We start from the raw sequence: 23002 nt of genomic DNA, 5'->3' as shown, positions 1-23002 counted from the left end.
GTATCTCCTAAGAACAAGAGCATTCTCTTGCATAATTGTAATACCATTATCTCATCCAAGAAATGTAAACATTGATAGACTAACATTATCCAGTATCGAGTCCATATTAAAATTTCTCAGATTATCTCCAAAATATCCTAGCTGTTTGTGTTGATATAAGTTTTAATCAAGAATCATGGATTTCATTTGACTGTGTTTTCTTTTTAGTCTTCTTTAATCTAGATTCTAGAACAGTACTTTTGGCTTTTTTCTTAATGATACTGATATTTTTGAAGAGTCCAGGTCAGTTGTCTTGTTTACAAGCTGGATTTGTCTGATTGCTTCCTCATGATTAGATCATATTAAACATCTTTGGCAAGAATACTTCAGAGGTAATGTTGTTTACTTCCCATTGTGTCACATCAGGAGGTCCACATGCCATTGCTTGTTATTGGTGATGCAAAATTTGATCACTTATTTAAGGTGATGTCTTCTAGAACTCTTCATTGTAAAGGTACATTTTTCCTTTGAAACTAATAAGTAATCTGTGCAGTAATCAAGAATGTGCATATTCAACAAGCTCTTATGGTGATTCTTGAGTGCACTGAAATTTGAACCACTGTTTTACATGTTACGATGTGAATGAGGGTCCTCAAAAACCTCATCTGCCTCCAAAATACTGACCCCAGGCTCTGCATGTCTGCCTTCACCATTTGCCTCCCACTCCACCTCCAAATACCTGCTCCCTCTTGCCTGGCTCCAAATCCCTAGCATGAGAGACATTAGTAGGCCAGATGGGGGCATTGCCTCCAACCTGAGGGGGCTTGCTCCCTTTACCCTTCAGGTCATTGGCCTTGTGAGGAAGAGCCCTTGAAAAAGGACAAGGTATTTCTGTTTGGTTGGTTGGCTTTTTTGTTTGTATTATTATCAATAATAATTGTTATTATTGAGTGAACTAAGCCAAGCACTTTATATAAATTATGACATTTGATCCTTATGCCAATCCAATGATTTTACAGAAGAGAAAATTGAGGCTCAGAGAGGTAAATTAACTTTCCCAAGGTTACACATCTATTAAGAATGGGAACTGGATTCAAATCCAGTTCCAATTGTAGAGCCCATGCTTTTAAACACTATGCTGTACTCCCTAATGAGAATAATTCAACTTGTCTTTAGAATTCTCTCACCATTTTCTTCTGAAGAGTTCTAGGTTCACAGCATTCCTGAGTGTGAGGAAGCAGGGACACTGGACTTATTCTCTTTCAAGGAGGAGAGATGGTGCAACAGAAAAATCAATTTGCATTCCTGTGGTCTTACAACAAGTGAGTAACTGAGCAAGGCTGTTGATGGAGAGACCTTAAGGCTCTTGCTTATAAATTTGATTTTGATTTAAGAGGCAGCTGCGAGCCATTGTGATTTCTGACTAGTGCTTGCTGAATCCAGAGTGGGTTCAGGTTGGATTAATATCTCTGTCCGTTGTGTGGGGAAACACTGCTGCTTGATAATAAACAGGTTTGCAGGGTTTGGTGGAAAAGACCAATGTTGCCCAACAGCCCCTTCTGTGCTTAGCACACTTGATTGACTGTCTTTAGGTTTACAGTTCTCTGTCCAGCCTGTCACAGGGAAAAATGCTACCTCTTAGATTCTAGTTAGCTCAAGAAAACCTCTCACCCCATTCCAAACAAACACACAAAAAAAGCCTTGTAAAGATGCTCCAAATTTGTGTAGCCCACAGTTTTCTTTAGTCTACCAATTCACCCATGAGAATGCCCAAACACTGCAGTGAAAAGAAAAAAACAAAACAAACAAAACCACAAAAAACAAGACTCTCTCCTGCTAGCAAGAATCATTTGTAATTTGGGGATTTGTTGCACAATTTATCTTTAGGTTCAGGTTCCCCATTTCTTAGCGACAGAGGTGTCAGGAAAATATCTCTGCACCTGTTGCAAAGACTCATCTATGTCTGGAGATAGGCACAGACAAGCACATATAGAGTATCATCCCAATTTTAGCATATGTACTGTTGAAGCAAGAACATGTACATATAAAGTATCACCCAAGTTTAGCATATGTCCTAATAAATTAAACAACATCATATATAGACAAAGAAGATTTCAAAGTTGGAAACGTCCTAAGAGGTCATCTAGCAAAGCCTTCCATCCTACTCCTTACCCCCTGGCCGTGCATGCTTAGAACATCTCTATACCGAGATATCAGAGTTTGGGCAGCTCCAGTGTCAAGTTGCTTACTAACTTTCAGAAGCAGCTGGTCTCTGTGACCAACTTTTTTTGTTTTTTTTAACAAAGGTCTTTTATAAAATAAGGCAAAATCCATCCTCTGGTATCTTCTAGCGTTTTGGAGCTACTTCTTCCCTCTGGAGTCACTCAAAACAAGGGATATCCTTTTCTGCTCAGACTCTACCCCCTGACCCTAGAGGGACTGAAACTTCTAGCACCGCAGTTCCCAGCCAGGAACCTCTCTGCAATGACTCTTCTCCCCCTCTGACTCTTCCTTTTCGATGGCATATATCTCCAAGGTTCATTCTCCCAGTTGGTGCTGCCCCACCTATATTGCTCTGCTCCTCCCTGCCCACCAAGCAAGTGCAAAGCTTCTGGGAGGCTGGGCCTCTGCAGGCCCATTGCAGTGCCATCACTCTGCTTGCCAAAAGCCATTTGATGCAGCAGGTAAGCAAGCGGTTAGAGAAATGCACTGGGTTTCAGAGAGGGATCAGTCTAGCTAAGGCAGAAATAAGCTCTAACTTAATAATCAGCTCATCACACACAGTAAGAGACACCCTGACTTATTCAAAGACACCGTGGGCGGTGCAGAGGATGAATAAGCATGATTCACTGCCACTCTGGCACCCGGGGCAAGAAGAATAATAAAACCCAAAGAATTGTAGCCGCCTGAGTAGTAAATTAAGAGATCCAGGGCTCAGCTAGACTCTAGACATCAATGTTACCATGGCAATAAAGGGCCCCAGCATTCAGCAGCTATTACAGAGCAGGCATCTAATAGGCTAGTCTATGTCACAGCCAAAGCCCAAGGGGCTAGCAAAGAAGACAAATTAGCATATCCATTCATTAGGGGCCTCTGCACACTTCTTCTCTTAATACCAATTAGTTGTTTGTTTGAACCAACGTCTCTTGCCTGCATTATACTCATTAGTGCCTTTTAGCCACTGGAAATAGGCTTGAATCTCCACAAGGACCTCACAATTTCCCAAGCCTTCATTTTTTTTCCTTAGGGGTCTAGGCTCATACAGTCACAAACCCATGGCCCTCAGTCCCTCGAAATGAAAGCATCTCTCACTGTACAGCTGTACTCGACAGATGGAAACTCTGTTCAGGAATGTGATGCGCTAAGGGTTCTTCCTGGAACCCAATGAAGTAGGGATCCGGGGCCATTATCTGGATCATTCAGGTCAAGGCAACCCTCTGGCCTTAGCCAGTGAGCCTGCTGGCCACGCCTGCTGGCCACTACTCAGAGGCTAGCTGTTCGGGAGGGGAACTTTGGGCACTGGGGACCATACTGGCATCATCAAAGTTGGGCAGTAGCTGTTCCAACTTGAAGGACTGCCCCTTAAGGTCCAGCCCAAACCCCGCCTATTCCGGGAAGCCTTCCCTGATCTTTGCAGCCCCGAATAGGTTCCCCCTCCTCCATGAACTTCAAAGATGACACCCTATGCTGCGCAGAATTCATGGGCAGCCTCAGGCCCTAGGCTGGCCTAGAGATTCCTCACCCATGACTTTAGAGTCCACAAGGTCACTAATGCTGGAAGGGACTGGGGTTCTAGAGAGCACTCCACAATGCCTGGGTGACTCTGATGGCAAACAACTCTTAAGCACCACTGCATATGACCTCCCAGAGACTCCCTGAAGATTTAGCCAATCTTCAGGTATACAAAGTACACAACTGCTCTTTGATGGCTCTGGGAAACACTCCCCTCCTCCACCCCACAATTGTGGAAATGGCCCACAAGAACAGATGCCATAAACTAGCCCATCTCATGGTAGAGGCAAAGATTCTCTGAAGAGTGCTACCATCTCTTCCTTCCTTTGGGAACAGGAAGACTCAGTCCATAGGATTGTTTCTGTTCCTCAGCAGCAACCATGTGGTTTTACTAGAGCGAGCAACCAGGAAAAGGGGCTTATAGAAGCAGCTGCTAACACCTATGCTCAAGGAGTGGTATATAGTTTTAGAGACTTGACTCATTTGCCTTTGAATCTGCTGTCAAGTTCAAAGCATCTCCTTTCTCCCTCCTCTCTTGCCGCTGTAGCCACTGCTTTATTTGCAGCCCCATTGGCCACTTCTGGCTCCAGTCTGCTGCACTGTTAAGCAGGTTGCTTTTTTTCCAAAATTGGCAGGAATGGTTTCTCCTTTAGCTAGAGTCTCTCTCTCTCTCTCTCTTATTTTTTTTTTGTGAGGAAGATTAGCCCTGAGCTAACATCTGTTGCCAATCATCCTCTTTTTTGCTGAGGAAGATTGGCCCTGGGCTAATATCCATGCCCATCTTCCTCTACTTTATATGGGACGCCACCACAGCATGGCTTGACAAGCGGTGCATTGGTCCACACCTGGGATCTGAACCCGCTAACCCCTGGCCACCGAAGCGGAGCATGGGAACTTAACCACTACACCACTGGGCTGACCCCTAGCTAGAGTCCTTTGAGTGCAAACTCATACAGATTTCTGTCTTTGAGATCTTATGGGATTTTGTGATTTTACCCCACCCAACAGCTGGCATTCCAGAAGACAGCCTGGGCTATAGTCAAAATACATTGCAAATATATTAAGTATATAGCAAACTCCGAATTACACAGAATGCTAGGGAATGAGAGATTCTGGAGAATGGAATATTTTGTTACCTGAGGTCACATTATTCCAAATCCCCTTTTGTCTTCCCACTCTTGGTTTTTTTTCCCCCAGCTTTATTGAGATATAATTGACATATAACATTGTGTAAGTTTAAGTTGTACAACATGATTTGATATACTTCTGTATTGCAAAATGATTACCACTGTAGCTAGCATTAGCTGACACCTCCATCACGTCACATAATTATCATTTCCTCTTTATGGTGAGAACACCTAAGATCTACTCTCTTAACAAATTTCAGGTATATAATACAGTATTATTAACTATAATCATCATGCTTTACATTAGATCCCCAGAACTTATTCATCTTATAACTGGAAGTTTGTACTCTTTGACCAACATCTCCCCAATTCCTCCACCCCCCAGCCCCTGGTAACTACCATTCTACTGTCTGTTTCTATGAGTTCAGCTTTTTTAGATTCCGCATATAAGTGAGATCATACAGCATTTGTCTTTCTTTGACATTTCACCTAGCATGATGCCTTCAAGGTCCATCCATGTTGTCACTAATGGCAGGATTCCCTTCTTTCTCATGGCTGAATAATATTCCATCGTATATATGTGCCACCTCTTTATCCATTCTTCTGTCGACAGACACTTAGGTTGTTCCCATATCTTGGCTGTTGTGAATAATGCTGCCTCCTGCTCTTGGTTTTTGAAGTCTTGCTAACATGACTGTACACTCTTTTCTGCCTTAGTAAGACAAGACCAGTTAACTTATCCTTTGCTGGTTTTTGAGGCTTCCAAGGGCTTCGGGATTCTCATACTTAACATCAGGAATAACACAAAAGGCTCTAGTGGAGAAAGTATAAGAGATGGAACTCACTATCTACTGAAACCAGGTTATCCCCTGGAATATATTTTGCTTTCATCAAAATCCAAAAAGAGGAATGAGTTTCTATTTTTTTTTTTGCCAGTGGCCTCTTTCTCTTCAAATAAGGGTATGGGGCAGATTCTGTTAAGGAAGAGTCCCAATTAATAACGTTCTAGTAAATGGAGTCTTTATTTTAAATTAATCACTACTGAAGCTGTCTTCATCAGAATAGCCTAGACTTGGAATTATGAATAAATCTATCTATCTAAGCTATTGTGCTGGTTATCTTGGTTATGAATATGCCCAGAATCTCAGTAACTGCAACATTCTCAGCCACCTGGGTGTAATGGGGGAGGGATGACTTGTGAAGGAAGGATCACAAACTCCATCCAGACCTGTCAGACACCCAGGCTCCAGTGGGGTGGACCAAACAGACCAAAAATGCTATACAATGTTCTTGGCTATTTCTACTAATTTTTCTTTTGTTGGATCTCACATCGGTTACAAGAGTTATATGTGTCTGGGAAACTGACACTGCAAAGTTCTGGCTTGTTCTCTGCCCTGATGCTAAGGGATAAATATAGATCTCAACCACCACAGAAATTTGGTCAGGATTCCAAGGGGTGTGTGTGTGAGGGTCAGTGACTGATGGGGCCATTCTGACATGTGGACTAGAAAAAGGCTTCTTTATGTCCAAGACCCTCTTTGGTGTGAGGAGGGGTAAAGCAGGAGCCCGGCCTCTAAAATCAGAATGCATAATCCACATAGAAGGGGCTTGTGGATTGACACAAATAAGGAATATTGTAGGTGGCTTGGTGTGTGTGTGGGGTGGGGAGAGCAAAGGGAATCTTTCCTGACACCCTAGATCCTTTTGCATGAGATCAGCCTTATGAAAAAAGAAAGTTATTCTTGGCCATCTCCCCTCACCCCCAACTCCTACCCACGCCCCACCCCCTGCACACACTGATATCCAACTCACAACTGAGAAGAACACAACTTAAGATTTCCATTGGGCCCATAGTATCTCAGGCACTACAGAAGGACAGGGAGTGGGAAGAGACATGAAGTTGGGGGTGGTGGTGAGTTGCTCATCCTCGTGACCCAGAATATCTCCCCCTCCCTGTAATGATGAGCTTGCTTTTCCATAAGGGCTTTCCTTTGATTCAGGGAAGGGGCCAACCAATGAGAGAGGGGCATGTTAGATTATTTTGGGGAAGGGCTCATGCCAGGAGGGTTCACATTTACCAGGCGTCAAGTGTCCCCAGCAACCAGTGTCTCCTGTACCAGCAGAAGCTCCAGAACTCTCACCCACTTGCCTGCCTCTGCCGCCTCTTTGCCCACTGAACAGCCATGAGAAGGCAGCTCCGGTCCAGAAGGGCTCCTGCCTTTCCTTACGGTTATCGCTACAGACTTGTGAGTCCCAGGGAACAGAATATTTTGCTGTCCCTTTTTAGTGGGGTGGGTTGGGGGTTGTGTAGGTCTTGGCTTATGGCTGCTTCTTCTTGGGATGGGCAGGAACAGTGAAGTTTAAGGAAGCCCATGGTTTCAAGAGCGAGTAGTGATTCCCAGCACCCCATTGCACCCTAAATTGCTGGATTGAAGGAGGAAGCCCTCTTCCTGTGGAACAAAGATAAAGGAAGGGGAAGATGCAAGAGAACAAAGAGTCTTTTAAAATTTTTTCTTGAGAGTCTAGAATTCGAACAGACCTTTTGGAGTCTGGGAGCAGAGGTTTCATTTCGAAAGCAAGAAATTTAGCCAAGCGAGAAGGGAAAGGGAAGAGGAAACAAAAGGCACTGCCTACCCAGCTGTCTCAATCTCTTTGAGTGGTAGCTTCTTAGGAACCCAGCTGTTCTTTTTCTAAAGCAGAAATTCCACACTCTAGCTAAAATCATAGTATCCTAGATAGAAGCTAAGAATAATCCTAGACATCATCTCTCCAGACCCCGCCTTATGTAAAGGAGGCTGCTGGGGCTCAGAGCACAGGAATGACTTGCAAGTTAGCGGAGGAGCCCAAAGTGAAATGCAAGTTTCCTCACTTCTAATCTTGTGCTCTTTCCATTATATTTGCAGTATGCAACTCCCTAACCCTCTGATCCTTCACCACCCATTGCTACCCTGCCTGCCACCCCACTCTGCCCAACACACACACACACACACACACCTTTGATGTCACCATTTATCTCCAGGGTGTATTACACATTTCTTTGAACCCAGAGTTTCTATGCATTTATTTTGCTATAAATCATTAATATATGACACACATGCTACTTTTTTGGGGGGAGGTATATTCTGAAATATCCCCCAGAGAGGATTGTGATCTGAGCCCCAGGAAGAAACAAAGCTAAACCATTTTTCTTTGGAAATGGCCACTTTTATAATCAGAGAGTTAAGTGAAGACTGTCAACAGCCAGCAGAGGAAAATACGAATTCTTCTAAGCCCATATCAACCTATGGATGGCTTCCCTTTACTTTCCAGACACAATTTGTAGAATCATTCTTTTGACATCCCCAAAGTCCCTTCCAGCTCTCAGAGCAGTTACAATCTATAGGGCATATATATCTATTTATTACTTGGCTTCCTTTCTATGTAATGTTGTTAAAGTGTCATTGTGTAATTTTAATTATTTGTCAACTGGTTTGGATCTTAAAAGCATCAGAGGATCTTGCTGTTTATAGGGAATACTTGATCAAATTTAAAAAGAAATTATTTGATGCAATGAATAATCGTGTGCTGATTTCTCTTTTAAAATTAACCAATCATTCGAATGTTTACAGGGTGTTACTCAATGCAGGGCACAAATTTATCCTTTGGGTCACACTGTTTACATATTTGTTTATATGTTTATATATTTAGAGTGCTCAAAATGGAGCCACCCTCTGCCCTTCAGACTCTTCCCTTTTAGGGCAACGTGATGGCCCCAGCACACACCCACTACTATATCCCAGCACACTCGCACACACTGTCACATGAGGGCAGTGCCACTTTAGGAAACTAACAAAAACAGACCCTCTCATTACCAAAGGATTTCCTCCTGTTAAATAGTTAGTTGCACAAAAGTGCCTCTCTTGCACAATGTGAGGTTCTCCTATGTCTGGAAGCAGAGGAGAGGAAAAACAACGTTTGAGGTTCCTGAAGCTCAGGCAGTATGAGAGCCATGGGGAAATTAGCTCTGAGAAGGTTAACTCTTCCCAGGAGGGTAAAGATTTAATGACAAGCCATCTTTCATGGGATTATCAGGAGAGCTCATATCTACAAATAAGATGAGGCTGAGGCCAAAGCCAGCTGCCTCCTCTGTGGAGCAGAGGTGGAAAGCAGGCATATTGGCAACAAGGAGAGAAAGAAAGTTGTTCAGAAAATATAAAGGGAATATAAATTCCTCCATAATGAAATGTTACACTTCAAATTCTCTGAGATTCTCAGTCGCAGTAGATTCTCTGGGGGCCATGATGGCTACCCACTACAGTCCACATGACTGCTGAGGTTAGGGTGACAAGCTCTGTGAGAGTGTTCCCTCAGAGTCCTGGTTCAGGAGTTTTAAGTCAGACCGTTATCATTGACATCTGTTCAGTACCCACTAGTTACCAAGCTGTGGGTTCCACACTCTGGAGGGCCATCAAGGAGTTAGAAAAATATGGACCCTACCCCCTCGGTGCTCACAATGTAGTTCAGGAGGTAACATGTGTACATATGTTCACACACAAGTGAAAGAGATTTAAGAACATTTATTAATCCATTCAACATTGAGCAATGGGGTTTATTCTCCTAAGCCTCACACTGTGAGTCCATGTCAACGTCAGAAATCCTTGATTATAAGCACCTACAATCTCTTGGGAACACATAATCTAACACACTGTTGTGCTCCATAAATCTGCTAAACCACCTCTAGGCACTTGTGCTCAATGTGATAGAGGAGAAACATCATTGTCCAGGGTATTAAGAGACATAGGTTCTGAGACTGTCAACTCTATCATGAACTTGCCGTGTGGCTTTGGCTAGATCCTGTCCCCTCTCTGGGCCTCAGATGGACAAGTGAATCTTCAAGGTCCCTGTCAGTTCTGATATGATGTGTGACATAAAGCTGTACATTTGAACAAATTAGAGAGCAATTCAAGAGTGCTTATAATCAAGAGCTAGATAGTGCTGGGAAGACTGAATGCTGAGAGTAGAGCCTTCTCATTCTGTATCACTTTTACTGATTCTGAACAACCCAATTTTCTGACCCCCACCCCCACTAATGGCAGCATATTTAGCTGAGTGTCCTCTAAATGGCCTTTGAGGAATCATGCAGGGAGGGGGCAGCCCCTGGCCCCTATCGTTTGACACATCCAACCCCAACAGGTGCACAGGCCCTGCCACTCTTCAGATTTGGACAGCAGAGAGAAGGGAGGGTGGCCTTGTTTTCTGCTGCGGTAAGCCTTGGCAGACTCACAAGAGCAAAGATCCAACTCTCCAGCCTATGGCTGGGAGGCATTTGAAATACCATTTGGTGAAGTCTGAGTTTTTCTTTTTTTGTTTCATTTTCTTAGAACCACTTAGAGATTACAGTTTCAGATCTCAAGTAATGGCTGCAATCAGTCAATCAACAAATATGTGCTGAGCACGTACTACATGCCTAGATTTTTCCCTAGAGTATGGGGTTGGTGAGGGGATACTAAGAAAGTATCAGTTGGGGTCCCAGCCCGCAGGTGGTCTGTTCAACCAGCTCAAGGCAGGAAGAAATTCCAGCTTGGGCAACAGTCAGAGAAGCAGCGAATAGCCCCCCATCTCTTGCTTCTGTTGGGAATGCAGTCTAAGTTTTGAGGAGGGGTACAGTAGCTGGCCTTTCCTCCTGATGTCTATCCCAAACTACTTTTAGCCACAGCTTGGGATGGTGAGGTTGAGCAGCTGAAAGTGTACCGGGTGTTAGGATGAAGCTGGCTTGGACTGAGAATTTGCCATCACGGACTCAAGCGTCTAAAACTACTATATCCTCTGGTGTTGAGCTCAGCTCTGCCCTGACAGGCCAGACAAAGTTAAGCAGGAGGCCAAGGCCCCAGGACAGAGTAGTGACGTGAGCAGTCCCACGGGAAGAACCCAAATGCCTGAAGCTGAGAACAAAGCTTGTACCTCTATGGAAAGAATATTGGGTCAAAATGGGTCATATAAAGGATATCTCCTCCAAAAGAACAGACAGAAAGAAAATCTGCCTCTTGTAACAATGGGTATGTTTATAGGGAAGTGCAAATTTGAAGCATCTCCAAATATTGAGTCGTTTTCCATTTATTTTTGGCTGGTGGGATGCGCCATTGGAAATTTTTTTCAAAAAGGGGATTGAATTTTGTCACTGTTCCAGGATGATCAGGATGAAGTGAACCAGAACTACTTAGCAGATGAAGAGGAAGAAGCAGAAGAAGAGGCTCAGGTGATGGTGGTACATGATTTGGAGGAGGAGGAGGAAGAGGAGGAGAAAGAAGAGGAGGAAAAGGAGGAGGAAGAGGGTCAGGGTCAGCCAGCAGGCAATGCCTGGTGGCAGAAATTGCAGATCGTGAATGAATACCTGTGGGATCCGGAGAAAAGGATGTCTCTGGCCCGAACAGGTCAGAGTTGGAGTAAGTCCCAGTTGTCCCAATGTCCCAGTCGGGTGTCCTTTGCTTTTTGTCCAGGCTTGGTGTCCAGGACTCCTTTACCATATGTTGGATGGGCTTGTCTGCAAACTCCTCTTAGATTTCACGTGAAGGGATAAATGCCTAGGGAAATGCCTAGACTATGGGCAGATCCCATCAGAACAAACTCCAAGTGGGTGAACAAACTTGATTGCATAGCTGAAATCCACTGGGCTCAATATCATTTGCAATGCAGAGACAGTAAGAAGTTGAAAAAGCACAGGATTTTTTTCATAAGTCCCAGCCCTGGCACTTTCTATATATATGACCTTGGGCTCATCATTTACCCTCTCTGAGCCTCAGTTTCCTCACCTGCCAAATGAGAGAAACAATCCCTGCCTTGCCTCTCTCACAGGATCAGCCTGAGGCTCCAATGATGTTAAAATCATGAAGTCGAAAGTACTATGCAGAAGCCTATCTCTAAGATATGAGACCCAAGTCCCTGCTGACCTGACCAAGAGTTTATAAAGCCTCATCTTTTCACCTAGTAGAAGGAGAGCTAGGAGGCCTTCCCCTTGCCCCAGCTTGTGGGTGCTTTACGTTCCCATAGTGTATACAGCAAAATTAGGTTTAAAGGGATCATTTCTAGTGATTAAGGCTGAGCCCCCATATTGCTTGATCAATGGCAGAATTGCATTCCTTAGTGTTTCCTCTTTGTACTACATCCTGCCACCACTTTTACTTCAAAACCTCCCCAGCACTGCTCTCCCAGGGTCCTACTCACCTCTTGAAATATTAATGCTGAGCCTTCTCTTCAGGAGATGTAGCCCGTGGTCAAATTCACACTTGCCACACTCTCTGCACAGCACAGAAAAAGAGCAGCTGCTGGTTTGGAACTCAGTTAACCCACAGGAGAAGGAAAAAAACAGAGGATGCCACAGATGAAATAAGAGTGCCCTAGTGCCAAGGGTCTAGGTTGCTGAAGTTGATGGTCATGCCTTCTAAAGGCCCCTTTGGCTGAGAATTCTCTCCCTTGTAGTTTATGTTTCTAATTCAACTCAGTCAGAGTGCAACAGCTAGCCTTGCTTCCTGGAATTAGGAATAGCAGGTGTGGAGCTCTGAACAACACCCACCTCCCTTCACCCCTCCTCATTTCCCAGCCCCACCCCTGACCATCCCTCCAACTCTCAACTGGAACAAATGTACCATTCAAGGAACATTCCAACATTCTGGAAGCTGCAGGCAAATACTGGACACTCACTGGGGCTCCAAAGGGGGCACAGCTGTTTCTTCCTTGCCTAAAGAGGACTGGAAAAACAGGCCCTTGTGAAATGCAAGTGTGATTCTGGGAGAGGGAGCCCTACATTAACTCTTAACCAGCCAGCCATTGAAACTTCACCAGATGAGCTGATCCAAATCGCTCCTATGGAGAACAATCCATAGGCCAGTAAGTGAAAATGAGGGAGAAAGGTTCAAGTACCCAGGGAAGATATGGCAGTGGAGACACTGCACCATAGGCCATATCCTGGCCTCTGGGTAGCAGGTCTAAGGAGAGTCCAAGAACTCAGGCTTCTTCTGTTGGGCTACCCCTGAGCAAAGGGCAAATAGTGATGTTAATGTCTAGGCCACCAAGTATGTGCCCTGCTGCCCTCTTACTTGAGAACTAGGTACCCACTTGAGCACTTACTAACCCTATCCCAGCCTGGACATCAACATAACGAACATATTCGCCCAGCCTTTTATCATATTCTGGGCTTTTCCTTTGGTAGCTGGGCAACCTCTATTCTTAGGAACTGTATGTTATTTTATTGGATATTGACAAGAACCGTATGAGGTAGTAATATTATTATCCCCATTTTACAGATGCAGAAACTGAGGCTTAGAGAGGGTAAGTAACTTATCTAAAGTCACGTAGTTAATAAGTGGCAGTGCTGGGATTCAAACCCAGGTTGGATGAACACTAGAGTTCATTCCCTTGCCAGAACACCACACTGTCTTCAAGAACTCTAGCAACGAACAAGGCCCTGATGGGTAGGGCCTCAGGACTTGATGGGGTGTTTTGGTGGGAGGAGTGAAGAGTTAGGATCCTGGGTACCTAGTCTATCCAAGATATCCAGGTCTATCCAACGTTGGGTGGGGCATTCAGGAGAGAACCCTGGATTACCTAGAGGAGTGGCCCAAGTAAAACTTGGATATCTGGAGCAGAAAGGGTCGGAGGGATCACTGGGTTCAGATGGGTACGGTGCTTGATTGTGCCGTGTGTGTGTGTGTGTGTGTGTGTGGCTGAGATAGTTAGCCTATCACAGACTCCAGGGCACAGACTCCTGGGTAAGGCTGAGGGGATGCATTGCTAGTGCCATTCTCCCATCTATAGCTTCCTGGCCACACATCCTGGGCAAGAAGGAAGATATCTCCAAGGCAATATACCTGTATTTTATTGCTTTCCTTTCATCCATGAAACTGAGTCTTTCAGTCCCCGCAGATGGCTCCAGCTGTTGATCCATTCCCAGGATAGGGATGGCAGTAGAGGAATGGAGGAGAAGGCACAGGGCACATCCCATTAGGACAGCCAGTGGGTAGTAGCCAAGTATCACAGGCACACAGGTGCTGCTGTTTCTCCTCCAGGGACTCCAGCTGAAACAATGTGTTCATGTTCCTGTTCTGCTTTAGTTCATCTTATAAAACATAAAAGTTCCAATTCCAACTGGATTACTAAGAATTTTTTTCTCCCTTCCTCCACTCCTTTTTTTTGGTTAATTTTATTTGGTTCATGGTTCAATTTAAAAATTAATATTTGGATTTGGTTTTGGATACAGCAAAGTTATGTGGTTTGTTCCAGTTTCTGGTTCATGATTCAGTTCAAATCTGTAGTTCTAACATCATTTCACCACTATGAGCAGAACCAGATATAGTTGCCTGAGAGAGCCCTAAGGAGGACTTGAAAAGAGCTTCTCAGCACCCATCTCACACTCATTCACCTCACTCTATGCTGCCTAACCCAGGGGCAAACTTAATCCTAATACAGCCCACAGAGGAGGAATTCACACAACTATGCTTCTGGTCCTATAGCAATAATAATATTAATAATAACAATGATGATGACTGCCATTTATAGAGCACTTGGTATCTACCAGGCTCTGTGCTATGCTATTTATATGCATTATTCAATGCTAAGTAAGTGCTGTTATTGTCCTCATTTTATAGATGAGGAAATTGGGGCCCAGAGAGGTAAACAGCACATCTAAAATTAAACAGCTGGGAAGTGGTAGGGTCAGGATAGGATGTAAGGAGAGGCCGAATTTCAGATATTGTTATGGATATAGAGAAGGATACGAGGTAAGTGCTAAACTTACTCCCATTTTACCTGTGAGGAATTGGGGGTGCAGAGAGGTTCTGTAACTTGCCCAAGCTCACAGGTAGAGCTCACAAGTAGCAAGTGTCAATAATTAAGTACAGTTTCCTTCTCCTCCCTTCCTTGTCCTGTGTTAATGTTCTTTTTGAAAAGCAGAGCCACTTAAACTTTTGCTAAAGATTTGAAATAAGTAGGGTGAAACCTCACTTTGCCTTGATTAGAGGCAAGTGCAGTAGAAATTAATCAAAAGTTTGAATTATAGGCTATGTGAAAAGAAAAGCTGTCTTCATCGCTTGCAAATAATCACTGGAACCAAGCTGCTAGGACTCTTCAGGGCACCTGCTTTAATGAATAGTGAAGAATGATTTGTACTTAGGACATCAACCATTGCCCAGAGGACTCCCAAGCAATTTGCCCTCTGCAGTACTTTAAACTCCACTCCCCTGTAATCTTGTTCACGGTCATCATTTGCTCAGCAAGCCCTTCCATCGGAGATGCTGTAAAGGTAAACTGCAATCAATCAGACCTCCGACACAATTCTCATCAATTCCAAATTCGTGAAATCTGAATGAGCAAGGACATACTGAATCTGGGGATAAAAAAAGGGCATCTCATGTGTTTGAGTTGGTTCTGGTTCATGAGTTCAAGTGAGGAGGCAGGGCTTGTTGGCAAACACTGACCACTCTCATCTCTGATTGTTCTGCAGGCCTGATTTTAGTCATTTACTTCTTTTTCTATGCTTCCCTGGCTGCTGTGATCACCCTCTGCATCTACACGCTATTTCTGACCATCAGTCCTTACGTGCCAACCTTCACTGAGAGGGTGAAGCCTCCTGGTGAGTGCCCAAATGCCCTGTGTTGTCAGAACTTGCTGGACAGAAATCTGCTTGCACAGCATGTTCAGCTTCAATTAACTTTGGCTCTTCCCGGTAATGACTTAGGGATTCAATTATTAAGAGTTAAAGTAAAATGGTACTTGGCAAATTATGGTCCTTTTCATTTTGATTGCCTGGGGGGAAATGATTTCATGGGAATTGATACAAAAAAAATTATCCGAAGAACGGGTTAATATATCCAAGACATGTTTTCATTGCCAGGAGTTATGATCAGACCCTTCGCCCATAGCCTTAACTTCAACTTCAACGTTTCTGAACCTGACACTTGGCAGCATTATGTGATTAGCCTAAACGGCTTTCTCCAGGGTAAGTAAGTTCTTCTGATTGGTGGAAATCTCTTTGGAAAGGTGAAGGGAGGGAATTCAAAATTCAAAATTCACCTAGCTCAGAAATCCCACTCTTACTAACCCCAGCCCATCCTGGTCCTTCCTTACCTTGCATCCCCCTCAGCACCTGTAGATACAATCAAAACTGCTCTGGTTTTTGATTGTATATTGCCTTGAAAACATACAAGCCAGCTTTCCAGCAAGATGATAAACTCATTGGGGCAGAGAACTTGTTTTCTCTTCTTGAACATCCTGCAGCACCCATTTATCTCCTGGGCACATCCAGATGGCTCAATAATGATCAATTATAAAAGATAATTCTGGGGGGAGGTACTGGTGAGAAAAGAAGAATGTTCTCCAGAACTGGAAGATTCCCGCCTCCTATACTTTCTCAATGTAAGAGAATTCTTGGAGATGGGCCATCTTGAAGGAAGAGAACAAGTGTCTTTATTTAACAGCATTCCAGAAGGGAATTAGTGGCAGAACCTCTGGGTGGCAGTCACTCCAACATTTTGATCTCAAGTGTTTTCAAGATGCCTATCTCTATAGCATCATCAGATACATTTTCAGGGGCAAATGAATGGCTTTTTGAGAAGCCCTTCCACAGGGTAAAACTAAGGCAGCAGCTTGGTTAAGGTTAAACCCAGAGAACAAGGCTCTGTATTTGTCCAGCTATCAAAGAGGAGCCCCAGTGGGTTTGCATTGTTGCACCTGTTATTTGTGGACAAAAAGTCAGTTAGGCTGGTTTGGTTGTCCTGGCCTGGCTGAAGTGGGGGATGGGAGTGGCCAGTAGAATGTGCACTAACTTAAGAAGAAAACAATCTCTTATGTGATGGGAAGTATTATTTAAATGCATAATTTTTGTCATTTAACTTGAACCCTGCAGAGCAGAGTCTATCATCCTCATTTTACACATGAGGAAACTGAGGCTCAGAAAGGGGAATTAATGTGACCAAAGTCTCCCAGCAGCAGAACCAGTGTTTAAACCCACATCCATGTTCTTGACACCCTTGCTACTCAAAGTGTGATCCAGGGATCAGCAGCATCAGCATCACCAGGGAGTTTGTTAGAAAGGTAGACTCTCAGGCCCCTCTCCAGACCTGTTCAATCAGGATCTGCATTTTAACAAGATCTGCAAGTGATTTGTATGACCTTTAAAGCTTGAGAAGTGCTGCTTTTCATTATTCTTTGCTCCTGCCATATGACCATCAGTTAGAAACTCAGCTTTGTATCAGTAATGCTCAGTGTTATTTTGGCAAAGTCTGAGCTTCAGATTCCTCACCTGTAAAATGAGGGGATCTGGGTTCTTTCTGAGTCCATGCAGTTCCATTTTTGGCCAAAAAACAATGTTTTGGGCATCACAGCCAGCACAATACCTTCTTTTCATTCAAAATGCTTGTGAGCTATTGCAAATGTATTTCCAGAATCTCTGCTGAGGAAATCACTCTGAGAAGCTAGTAGATGGAGAAATACCAATTCTGACCTGATGACAGAGGGTGGGGGGAACATTAGGAAAAGCATTGTGTTTTTAGTTCCAAAGTGTAGATAATATGCCCTGTTTAAAAGGAACACATATCTGAAATAGACATCCCAGAGTATCAATTTCATTCCCATGAGGACTGGGATTTTGCAATAAGGGTCATGCCCATGTCACATTATTTTTAATGGAACTACCTCAAGAGAAACAATGAGCATGTGATTAAAGCTTCTATTTAGAAAGTTATTATTTGAACATAGCTCTTGTTCTAAAAAAAAAAAAAAGATTAAACAAAACTTTGACTTGAATGTAGTTTTATAAAAGAAAAAATAAAGGCTTAGCCATAATTGGAATAGATTTAAAATTCCCAGTTTCTTCTTGGTAATATGAAACCCAAGTCACAGCCTGTCTAGATGAGGCTCCAGTAGTACATTTGGAGTTTTACCACTGGTGGATCATAGGTACACAATTTCCTCTGAAAAACTGAGCTACTTGGAACATGAATGCATGGGGGCTAGATCTAACTGGACTCCATCATTTAGAACCAAATTGAATATAACACAGTAATTTCCAAAGCCCAGTTCTATGGCATCTATTAGCCCAAAGAGTCAGCTCACAGATAGTCTATTTCAGCTCTCTCTCTGATTATGTTTACCTTGGACACATGTTGCATTCCACCCAATGTAAAGGAATACTAACTCCCAGGGCCTCAGGTCTCAGTAGACAAGATCTCACCCCCTCACCCTCTGAGTGGAGACCCTATGGTTGTCATTGGTTTCTGTCTTTCAACCTAAGCTTCTATTTTGCAGTGCTGACTTCCCTCTGTAAAGAATGAGGAGCTGATCTATCTCCTCCTCTTCTTCCTCCTCCTTTTCTTCTTTCTCCCTCTCTTCCTCTTCCTACCCCTTCCTCCTGTCCCACAACACACACTTTTCACTCTCTTGCATCAGGTGCCTCTCGTTGACCTCAAAGGGAGATGTGACCTAGAGATTTAACCCAGGAGCTTCGCCTCCTTATATACGCCATGCTTTGACACCATTCAGTCCCTTTTCCAAAATCTGTCATCTGTGTGCCTATTCCTCTTCCAGAAGTAGAAGAGGCAGCCATCCAAGTTTACAATTTACCATATATGAAAAGAAATAGTGGAAAATAGAAGTTATAAAGTGACCAACATATGACCCATGGTTAGATACTCAGAAGTTCCAAGGGAATAAGAAGCAAGGGGGCAGGCAATCAAAGTGAGCTGAGGAGACGAGCCCAGAAGTCTTCCTGGAGGGATGTTGCTGATGAAGGGCCTTGGGTACCTGATGCCAGGTCACAGGGCCTAGGACAGACTGAGTGGGCTTTTGGAGGAGCACAAGCAAGCTGGAGAAAGGAAACTAGGGAGGAGGACTACTGAAAACATGGCCTTCCCTTAGAGCACCTGTCTAACATGACGCTTTGCCACCCGCACATGCTTTAGGTTATAATGACAGTCTTCAAGAGGAAATGAATGTAGATTGTCCTCCGGGGCAGTACTTCATCCAAGATGGCAATGAGGATGAGGACAAGAAGGCCTGCCAATTTAAGCGTTCCTTCCTGAAGAACTGCTCTGGCCTGGAGGACCCTACTTTTGGCTACTCTACTGGACAGCCCTGCATCCTTCTAAAGATGAACCGGGTATATTGGCCCTTGATACTCTGGTGATGAGAAGTGGATGAACTGGGTAGGAGGGCTCTGGTCACTCTATTTCTCTTGGGCTCTATCTTCACACACTGCAAGTTTGGCCATTTTTACTGACAGCATCAGTAATACAAACAACCGGACAAAGCTATCAAGCAATAATTCCTTTTTCTCCCTGAACACTTCCTATTTCCATTCTTCTCCCCTATCCCTAAACCTGCCCTTTAATGCCCTCTGTCAGGAATGAGATCCTGAACTGTTTGGAATAGAGGATTGACATGGGGGTGGGGCAGGGGACAATTCTTATATCAAGAAATGCATTTTCCTTCTCTCCTGCCATGACTTAGGTATGGCAGAGCCTTACCAGGCAGATCCCTCTTGAAACTAGAAAGTTCTTTACATCTTCAGGGTTATCTTGCTGCAGTTACCATTCTTTGACTATCAGGCACAAATACAATAAGGAATAAGCTGAGCTGCACAGCTCTGAAGATATTTCGCATTTTCTGCTTTTTGTATCATTTCCGAGGGGGCAAAATAGATTAAGCTTATGCCTAAGGAAGGGATGACTCAGGGGAATTTAGAAAAGCCCCATTTTTACTGTCAAATCTGCTTTTTTAAAAACAAAAACAAAAACAAAAACAAAACACGCTGGTTTTCTTTTAATAGATTGTAGGCTTTCGTCCTGAGCTTGGAGATCCTGTGAAGGTTTCCTGCAAAGTTCAGGTAAAGTGCCTTTTTGAATGAGCATTGTTAGCGCACCTGTTTCATGCAAAAAGGTGGTTCATCCCTTCCAAGGGCTTTACCATGGATGGTTGGCTATGGGCTAGGGAAAGGGTTAATCTTTTCATAACTACACCTCCCTTTGGTACCTTCAGGCCTCCCTGTTTCCAGAAAGCAATCAATTCATGTGTGTTTGCATGTGTAGTGTGTGTGTCTATGTGCTGATTTATACCTGTGAAAGCCAAAGACTGAACCTCAGCTAAGGGCCAAAGACTGAACCACAGCAGGGAACAACAATGTGCTGAGCCATTAATTGGGATTCTGTTTACACTTTTGCTTTTAGCTCTAATTACTTGTTTCTTTGAACTAAACAAACAGCTTTCATTAGAGTCATTAGTCCCCGCTTTTAAAACTGAATTTCACTTTTTGCAGCAATGACCAGTGGCACTGGGCGTTGCAATAACAAATGACTACAAGGGAAGTATAAACAAAACTCCATTAATATGCTAATTAACTGTCCTTCGAGGGACCATTAACTCCTATCTCATCTGTACCAGTTAGCTCCTTTGTAGGAAAAAGCCCCAGATCTTGGGTTTGCTTCTTAAACTGGCAGTGGCTCCCTCCTTTTTGACAACATCAACTGCACCCTCAGCCTTGGACAGTTGTCTTGCAAATGTGTGAAGCCAGGTAATCCCATTCTCAGTACTAGAAATACAGCTTAAAACTCCAGTCTTGATGGTGACAGTTCAAAAGCAGCAAAAAGGAGCATTTATTCAGCCAATAGTCCACATTCAGCAAGCATTTATTGATCACTTATTATACACCAGGTACTTTGCTAGGTATAAGGGATGCCAAGATAAATATGACTCTGTCTCTGAAATCAGGGCAGTCAAGTATTATGGGTGCTATGAAAGGTGCAGTGGGGACATTGGAGAGGGAAAGGTTAGTTCCACATGGGAAGTGATGTTGCTGAAGATGAGCTTTGAAAGGTCAGGCAGTGTTTGCTAGGTGAACAAGGTAGGAAAGACATTCATTCTGTTCACATGTACGTGAGTATGTGTAAATGTACACACATGTGGGGTGTGACTATAAACTAGTGGAATTGATTTCACAGATCATTCACGAAAAATGAATTTCATTGCTTTTTAGAAGAATATGTAAATAAATCATAAAGACCAACTCAGTCTTAAACTAGCATATTAATTGAATTGAATCCTGCTTATAGTTCTCTAGTGGAAGCCATTCATTTTTCAGCTTACATTGAACCTTGATGAGAGCTGTCCTTCAAAAAAAGAGAAATAATACGAGTCTTTATACATCCTATAATAATTAATACTTGCCAAATCCACACCCACTGTGGAAAGCAGGATGGGTTAATTACTAGAATAAACTAAGGAGAGCTCAGTTTATACTAAGAACGACTATACTATATTGACAGAAGTAATCACATGACCCTAGTGAGTGATTTGCTAGTAGTGATGCACTCTTTTTCCCTTATCAGCCTCAGACCTCTGCTATTTAGGGCGAGCCTAGTGCATAGGCAGAATGGGCAGTCCCCTACCTGACATGATATAATGAGGGTAGACTTGTTTAATCATTTCCAGTACTGGGCCCCTCTTGCTTATCTTCCTGACTCTATCTACTTAATTAAGCACTACAGAGAATGTGGTCAGAGACATGAGTTTAAGTGAGCCCACTATAGGGAGTGTCCCTACTCATCAGGTCCCTGTGCACCTGGTTTGACTTCTGATAGAAGTAAGCCCACAGTATGCAAGTTGTTGTGGAATGGGATTTACTAAACATGTTCCAACTTATACCTGCCTCAGCTCCAAAGTTCAAGACTGGGTGCCAGGCCCAGGGTGATTCTTTAGAAAGGGGCTGGCATGGTAGGCCCTCTTGCCAGAGCAGCACCAGGTACTGCAATCCCTTTGGAGCTCTTCTGTCTGGGTCCCCTAGGAGCCAGCTCAGAGCCATACTGAGCACCTTCAGCCTCCTCAGTCCAGGCCTATTTTGTTTGGCATTCTTTGAACTGAAAAGCCAAGGCACAGTGTCTCCCTGGAAACACTTCTCTGGGGTTAGGTCTGGGCTGAGCTGTGCCCCCATTCTGCTTTCATGGTCTTCTTGCGACAGTTGGTTGCGGGTCACACAGTGATTTCACCTGGGGCACAGGCCCCTTTAGCTCAGGCTCCAACCCACTGAGTGACCCAGCACTCTACATGTACCTGCTTTTACTTACAGAGAGGTGATGAAAATGACATCCGATCCATCAATTACTACCCAGAGTCGGCTTCTTTTGACCTCCGCTACTACCCTTACTACGGCAAACTGACTCACGTAAGCCTGTATCTCCTTCAGTCTTTGCTGTCAGAAAGGGCTCAGAGACAAAGGAAGGGCTGGCTGGGATCTATGAGAATTAGGGAGCAGCAGGTAGTAACAGAGGGGTGAATAGCTGCTGGCCAAGACCAGGAGCTTCCTCTACCAATTCCTATCACAACCACTCCTTTCCATATCTGAAGGAATCTCAGATATGGTCTGGTCTAACTCCTTCAGTTTATAGATGGAGAAATTAGGGTTCAGAGAGATAAAGTGACTTGTCCAACATCACATAGCTGATTAGTGGTAGAGCCAGGAGCAAAAAAAATCACTGCCATTGCACTCAGTTAGGCATAAATAATTGGGCATAATTCTGTGTTTCTCCCATTTGAAGCCTTGGGGCAGTGAAGGCTTCATCTCTAGCATAGAGACTTGATAGATACTAGTTCTGGTTTGATTCATGGTCTGATATCCAGAAAATCATATTACGCTGAGTTAGAACTGGTTTTCCCCAGAGTACAAGCAGACATCTGACAGTGACTTATGAGAGAAGTGTGAAATTTCCCCACTGTCCCAGGGGAGAGAGAGCATGTCAGTTGCTTTAGGCATTTGTGACTTGGCATCATGGAATTTACTCAGTCCCCTTTTGTGGAGGTTAGCCCATCCTGCACTGAATATCTGATCACTTCCATCCTATTACCCCCCCACCACCACCATACACCCTTCCCTCCTCACATTTAGGATTCATTGTTCTTCCACCTACAGGTTAACTACACTTCCCCGCTGGTGGCAATGCACTTTACAGACGTGGTGAAGAACCAAGCGGTGCCTGTGCAGTGCCAACTGAAGGGCAAAGGCATCATAAATGATGTCATCAATGATCGTTTTGTGGGCAGGGTAATCTTCACTCTGAATATAGAAACCTAAGAACTTCAGGGGGCCACTCCCACCTGTTCTGTTTCTGTTTTATTTCATGTTACACCTGGTAGCAGCTGAATTCTTT

At 43.8% G+C, this 23002-nt stretch overlaps 1 protein-coding gene across 2 annotated transcripts; it reads left to right on the top strand.

Annotated features, from left to right (window-relative positions):
* The first annotated feature begins 7021 nt into the window (after window positions 1-7021).
* ATP1B4 (ATPase Na+/K+ transporting family member beta 4) lies at window positions 7022-22990 on the top strand. 2 transcript variants are annotated; one of them, XM_014792820.2, is made up of 8 exons: window positions 7022-7084; window positions 11005-11248; window positions 15313-15441; window positions 15703-15807; window positions 18767-18963; window positions 19633-19689; window positions 21925-22020; window positions 22765-22990. In XM_014792820.2, exons 1-8 carry the CDS (start codon window positions 7022-7024, stop codon window positions 22924-22926), a joined length of 1053 nt encoding a protein of 350 aa, XP_014648306.1. In that variant the 3' UTR covers window positions 22927-22990. The 2 variants fall into 2 exon arrangements, with proteins under 2 accessions (XP_014648306.1, XP_004437391.1); XM_004437334.3 differs by having other exon boundaries at window positions 11005-11260.
* Window positions 22991-23002: the final 12 nt, after the last annotated feature.

Source organism: Ceratotherium simum, chromosome X (genome assembly GCF_057802395.1).
Source record: "Ceratotherium simum simum isolate JZ-2026a chromosome X, ASM5780239v1, whole genome shotgun sequence".
Classification (NCBI taxonomy): Eukaryota; Metazoa; Chordata; class Mammalia; order Perissodactyla; family Rhinocerotidae; genus Ceratotherium; species Ceratotherium simum.
Note: the sequence above shows the minus strand (reverse complement) of the source record. Positions and strands in the feature narration are given on the sequence as shown.

What these genes read in the sequence shown, in the direction of transcription:
- ATP1B4 (XM_004437334.3), top strand. Translation starts at nt 7,022, where the DNA reads ATGAGAAGGCAGCTCCGGTCCAGAAGGGCTCCTGCCTTTCCTTACGGT. An exon ending in ACGGTTATCGCTACAGACTT is followed by an intron (nt 7,085 to 11,004) that starts GTGAGTCCCAGG and finishes TCACTGTTCCAG; the next exon opens with GATGATCAGGATGAAGTGAA. An exon ending in AGGTTTCCTGCAAAGTTCAG is followed by an intron (nt 19,690 to 21,924) that starts GTAAAGTGCCTT and finishes TTTTACTTACAG; the next exon opens with AGAGGTGATGAAAATGACAT.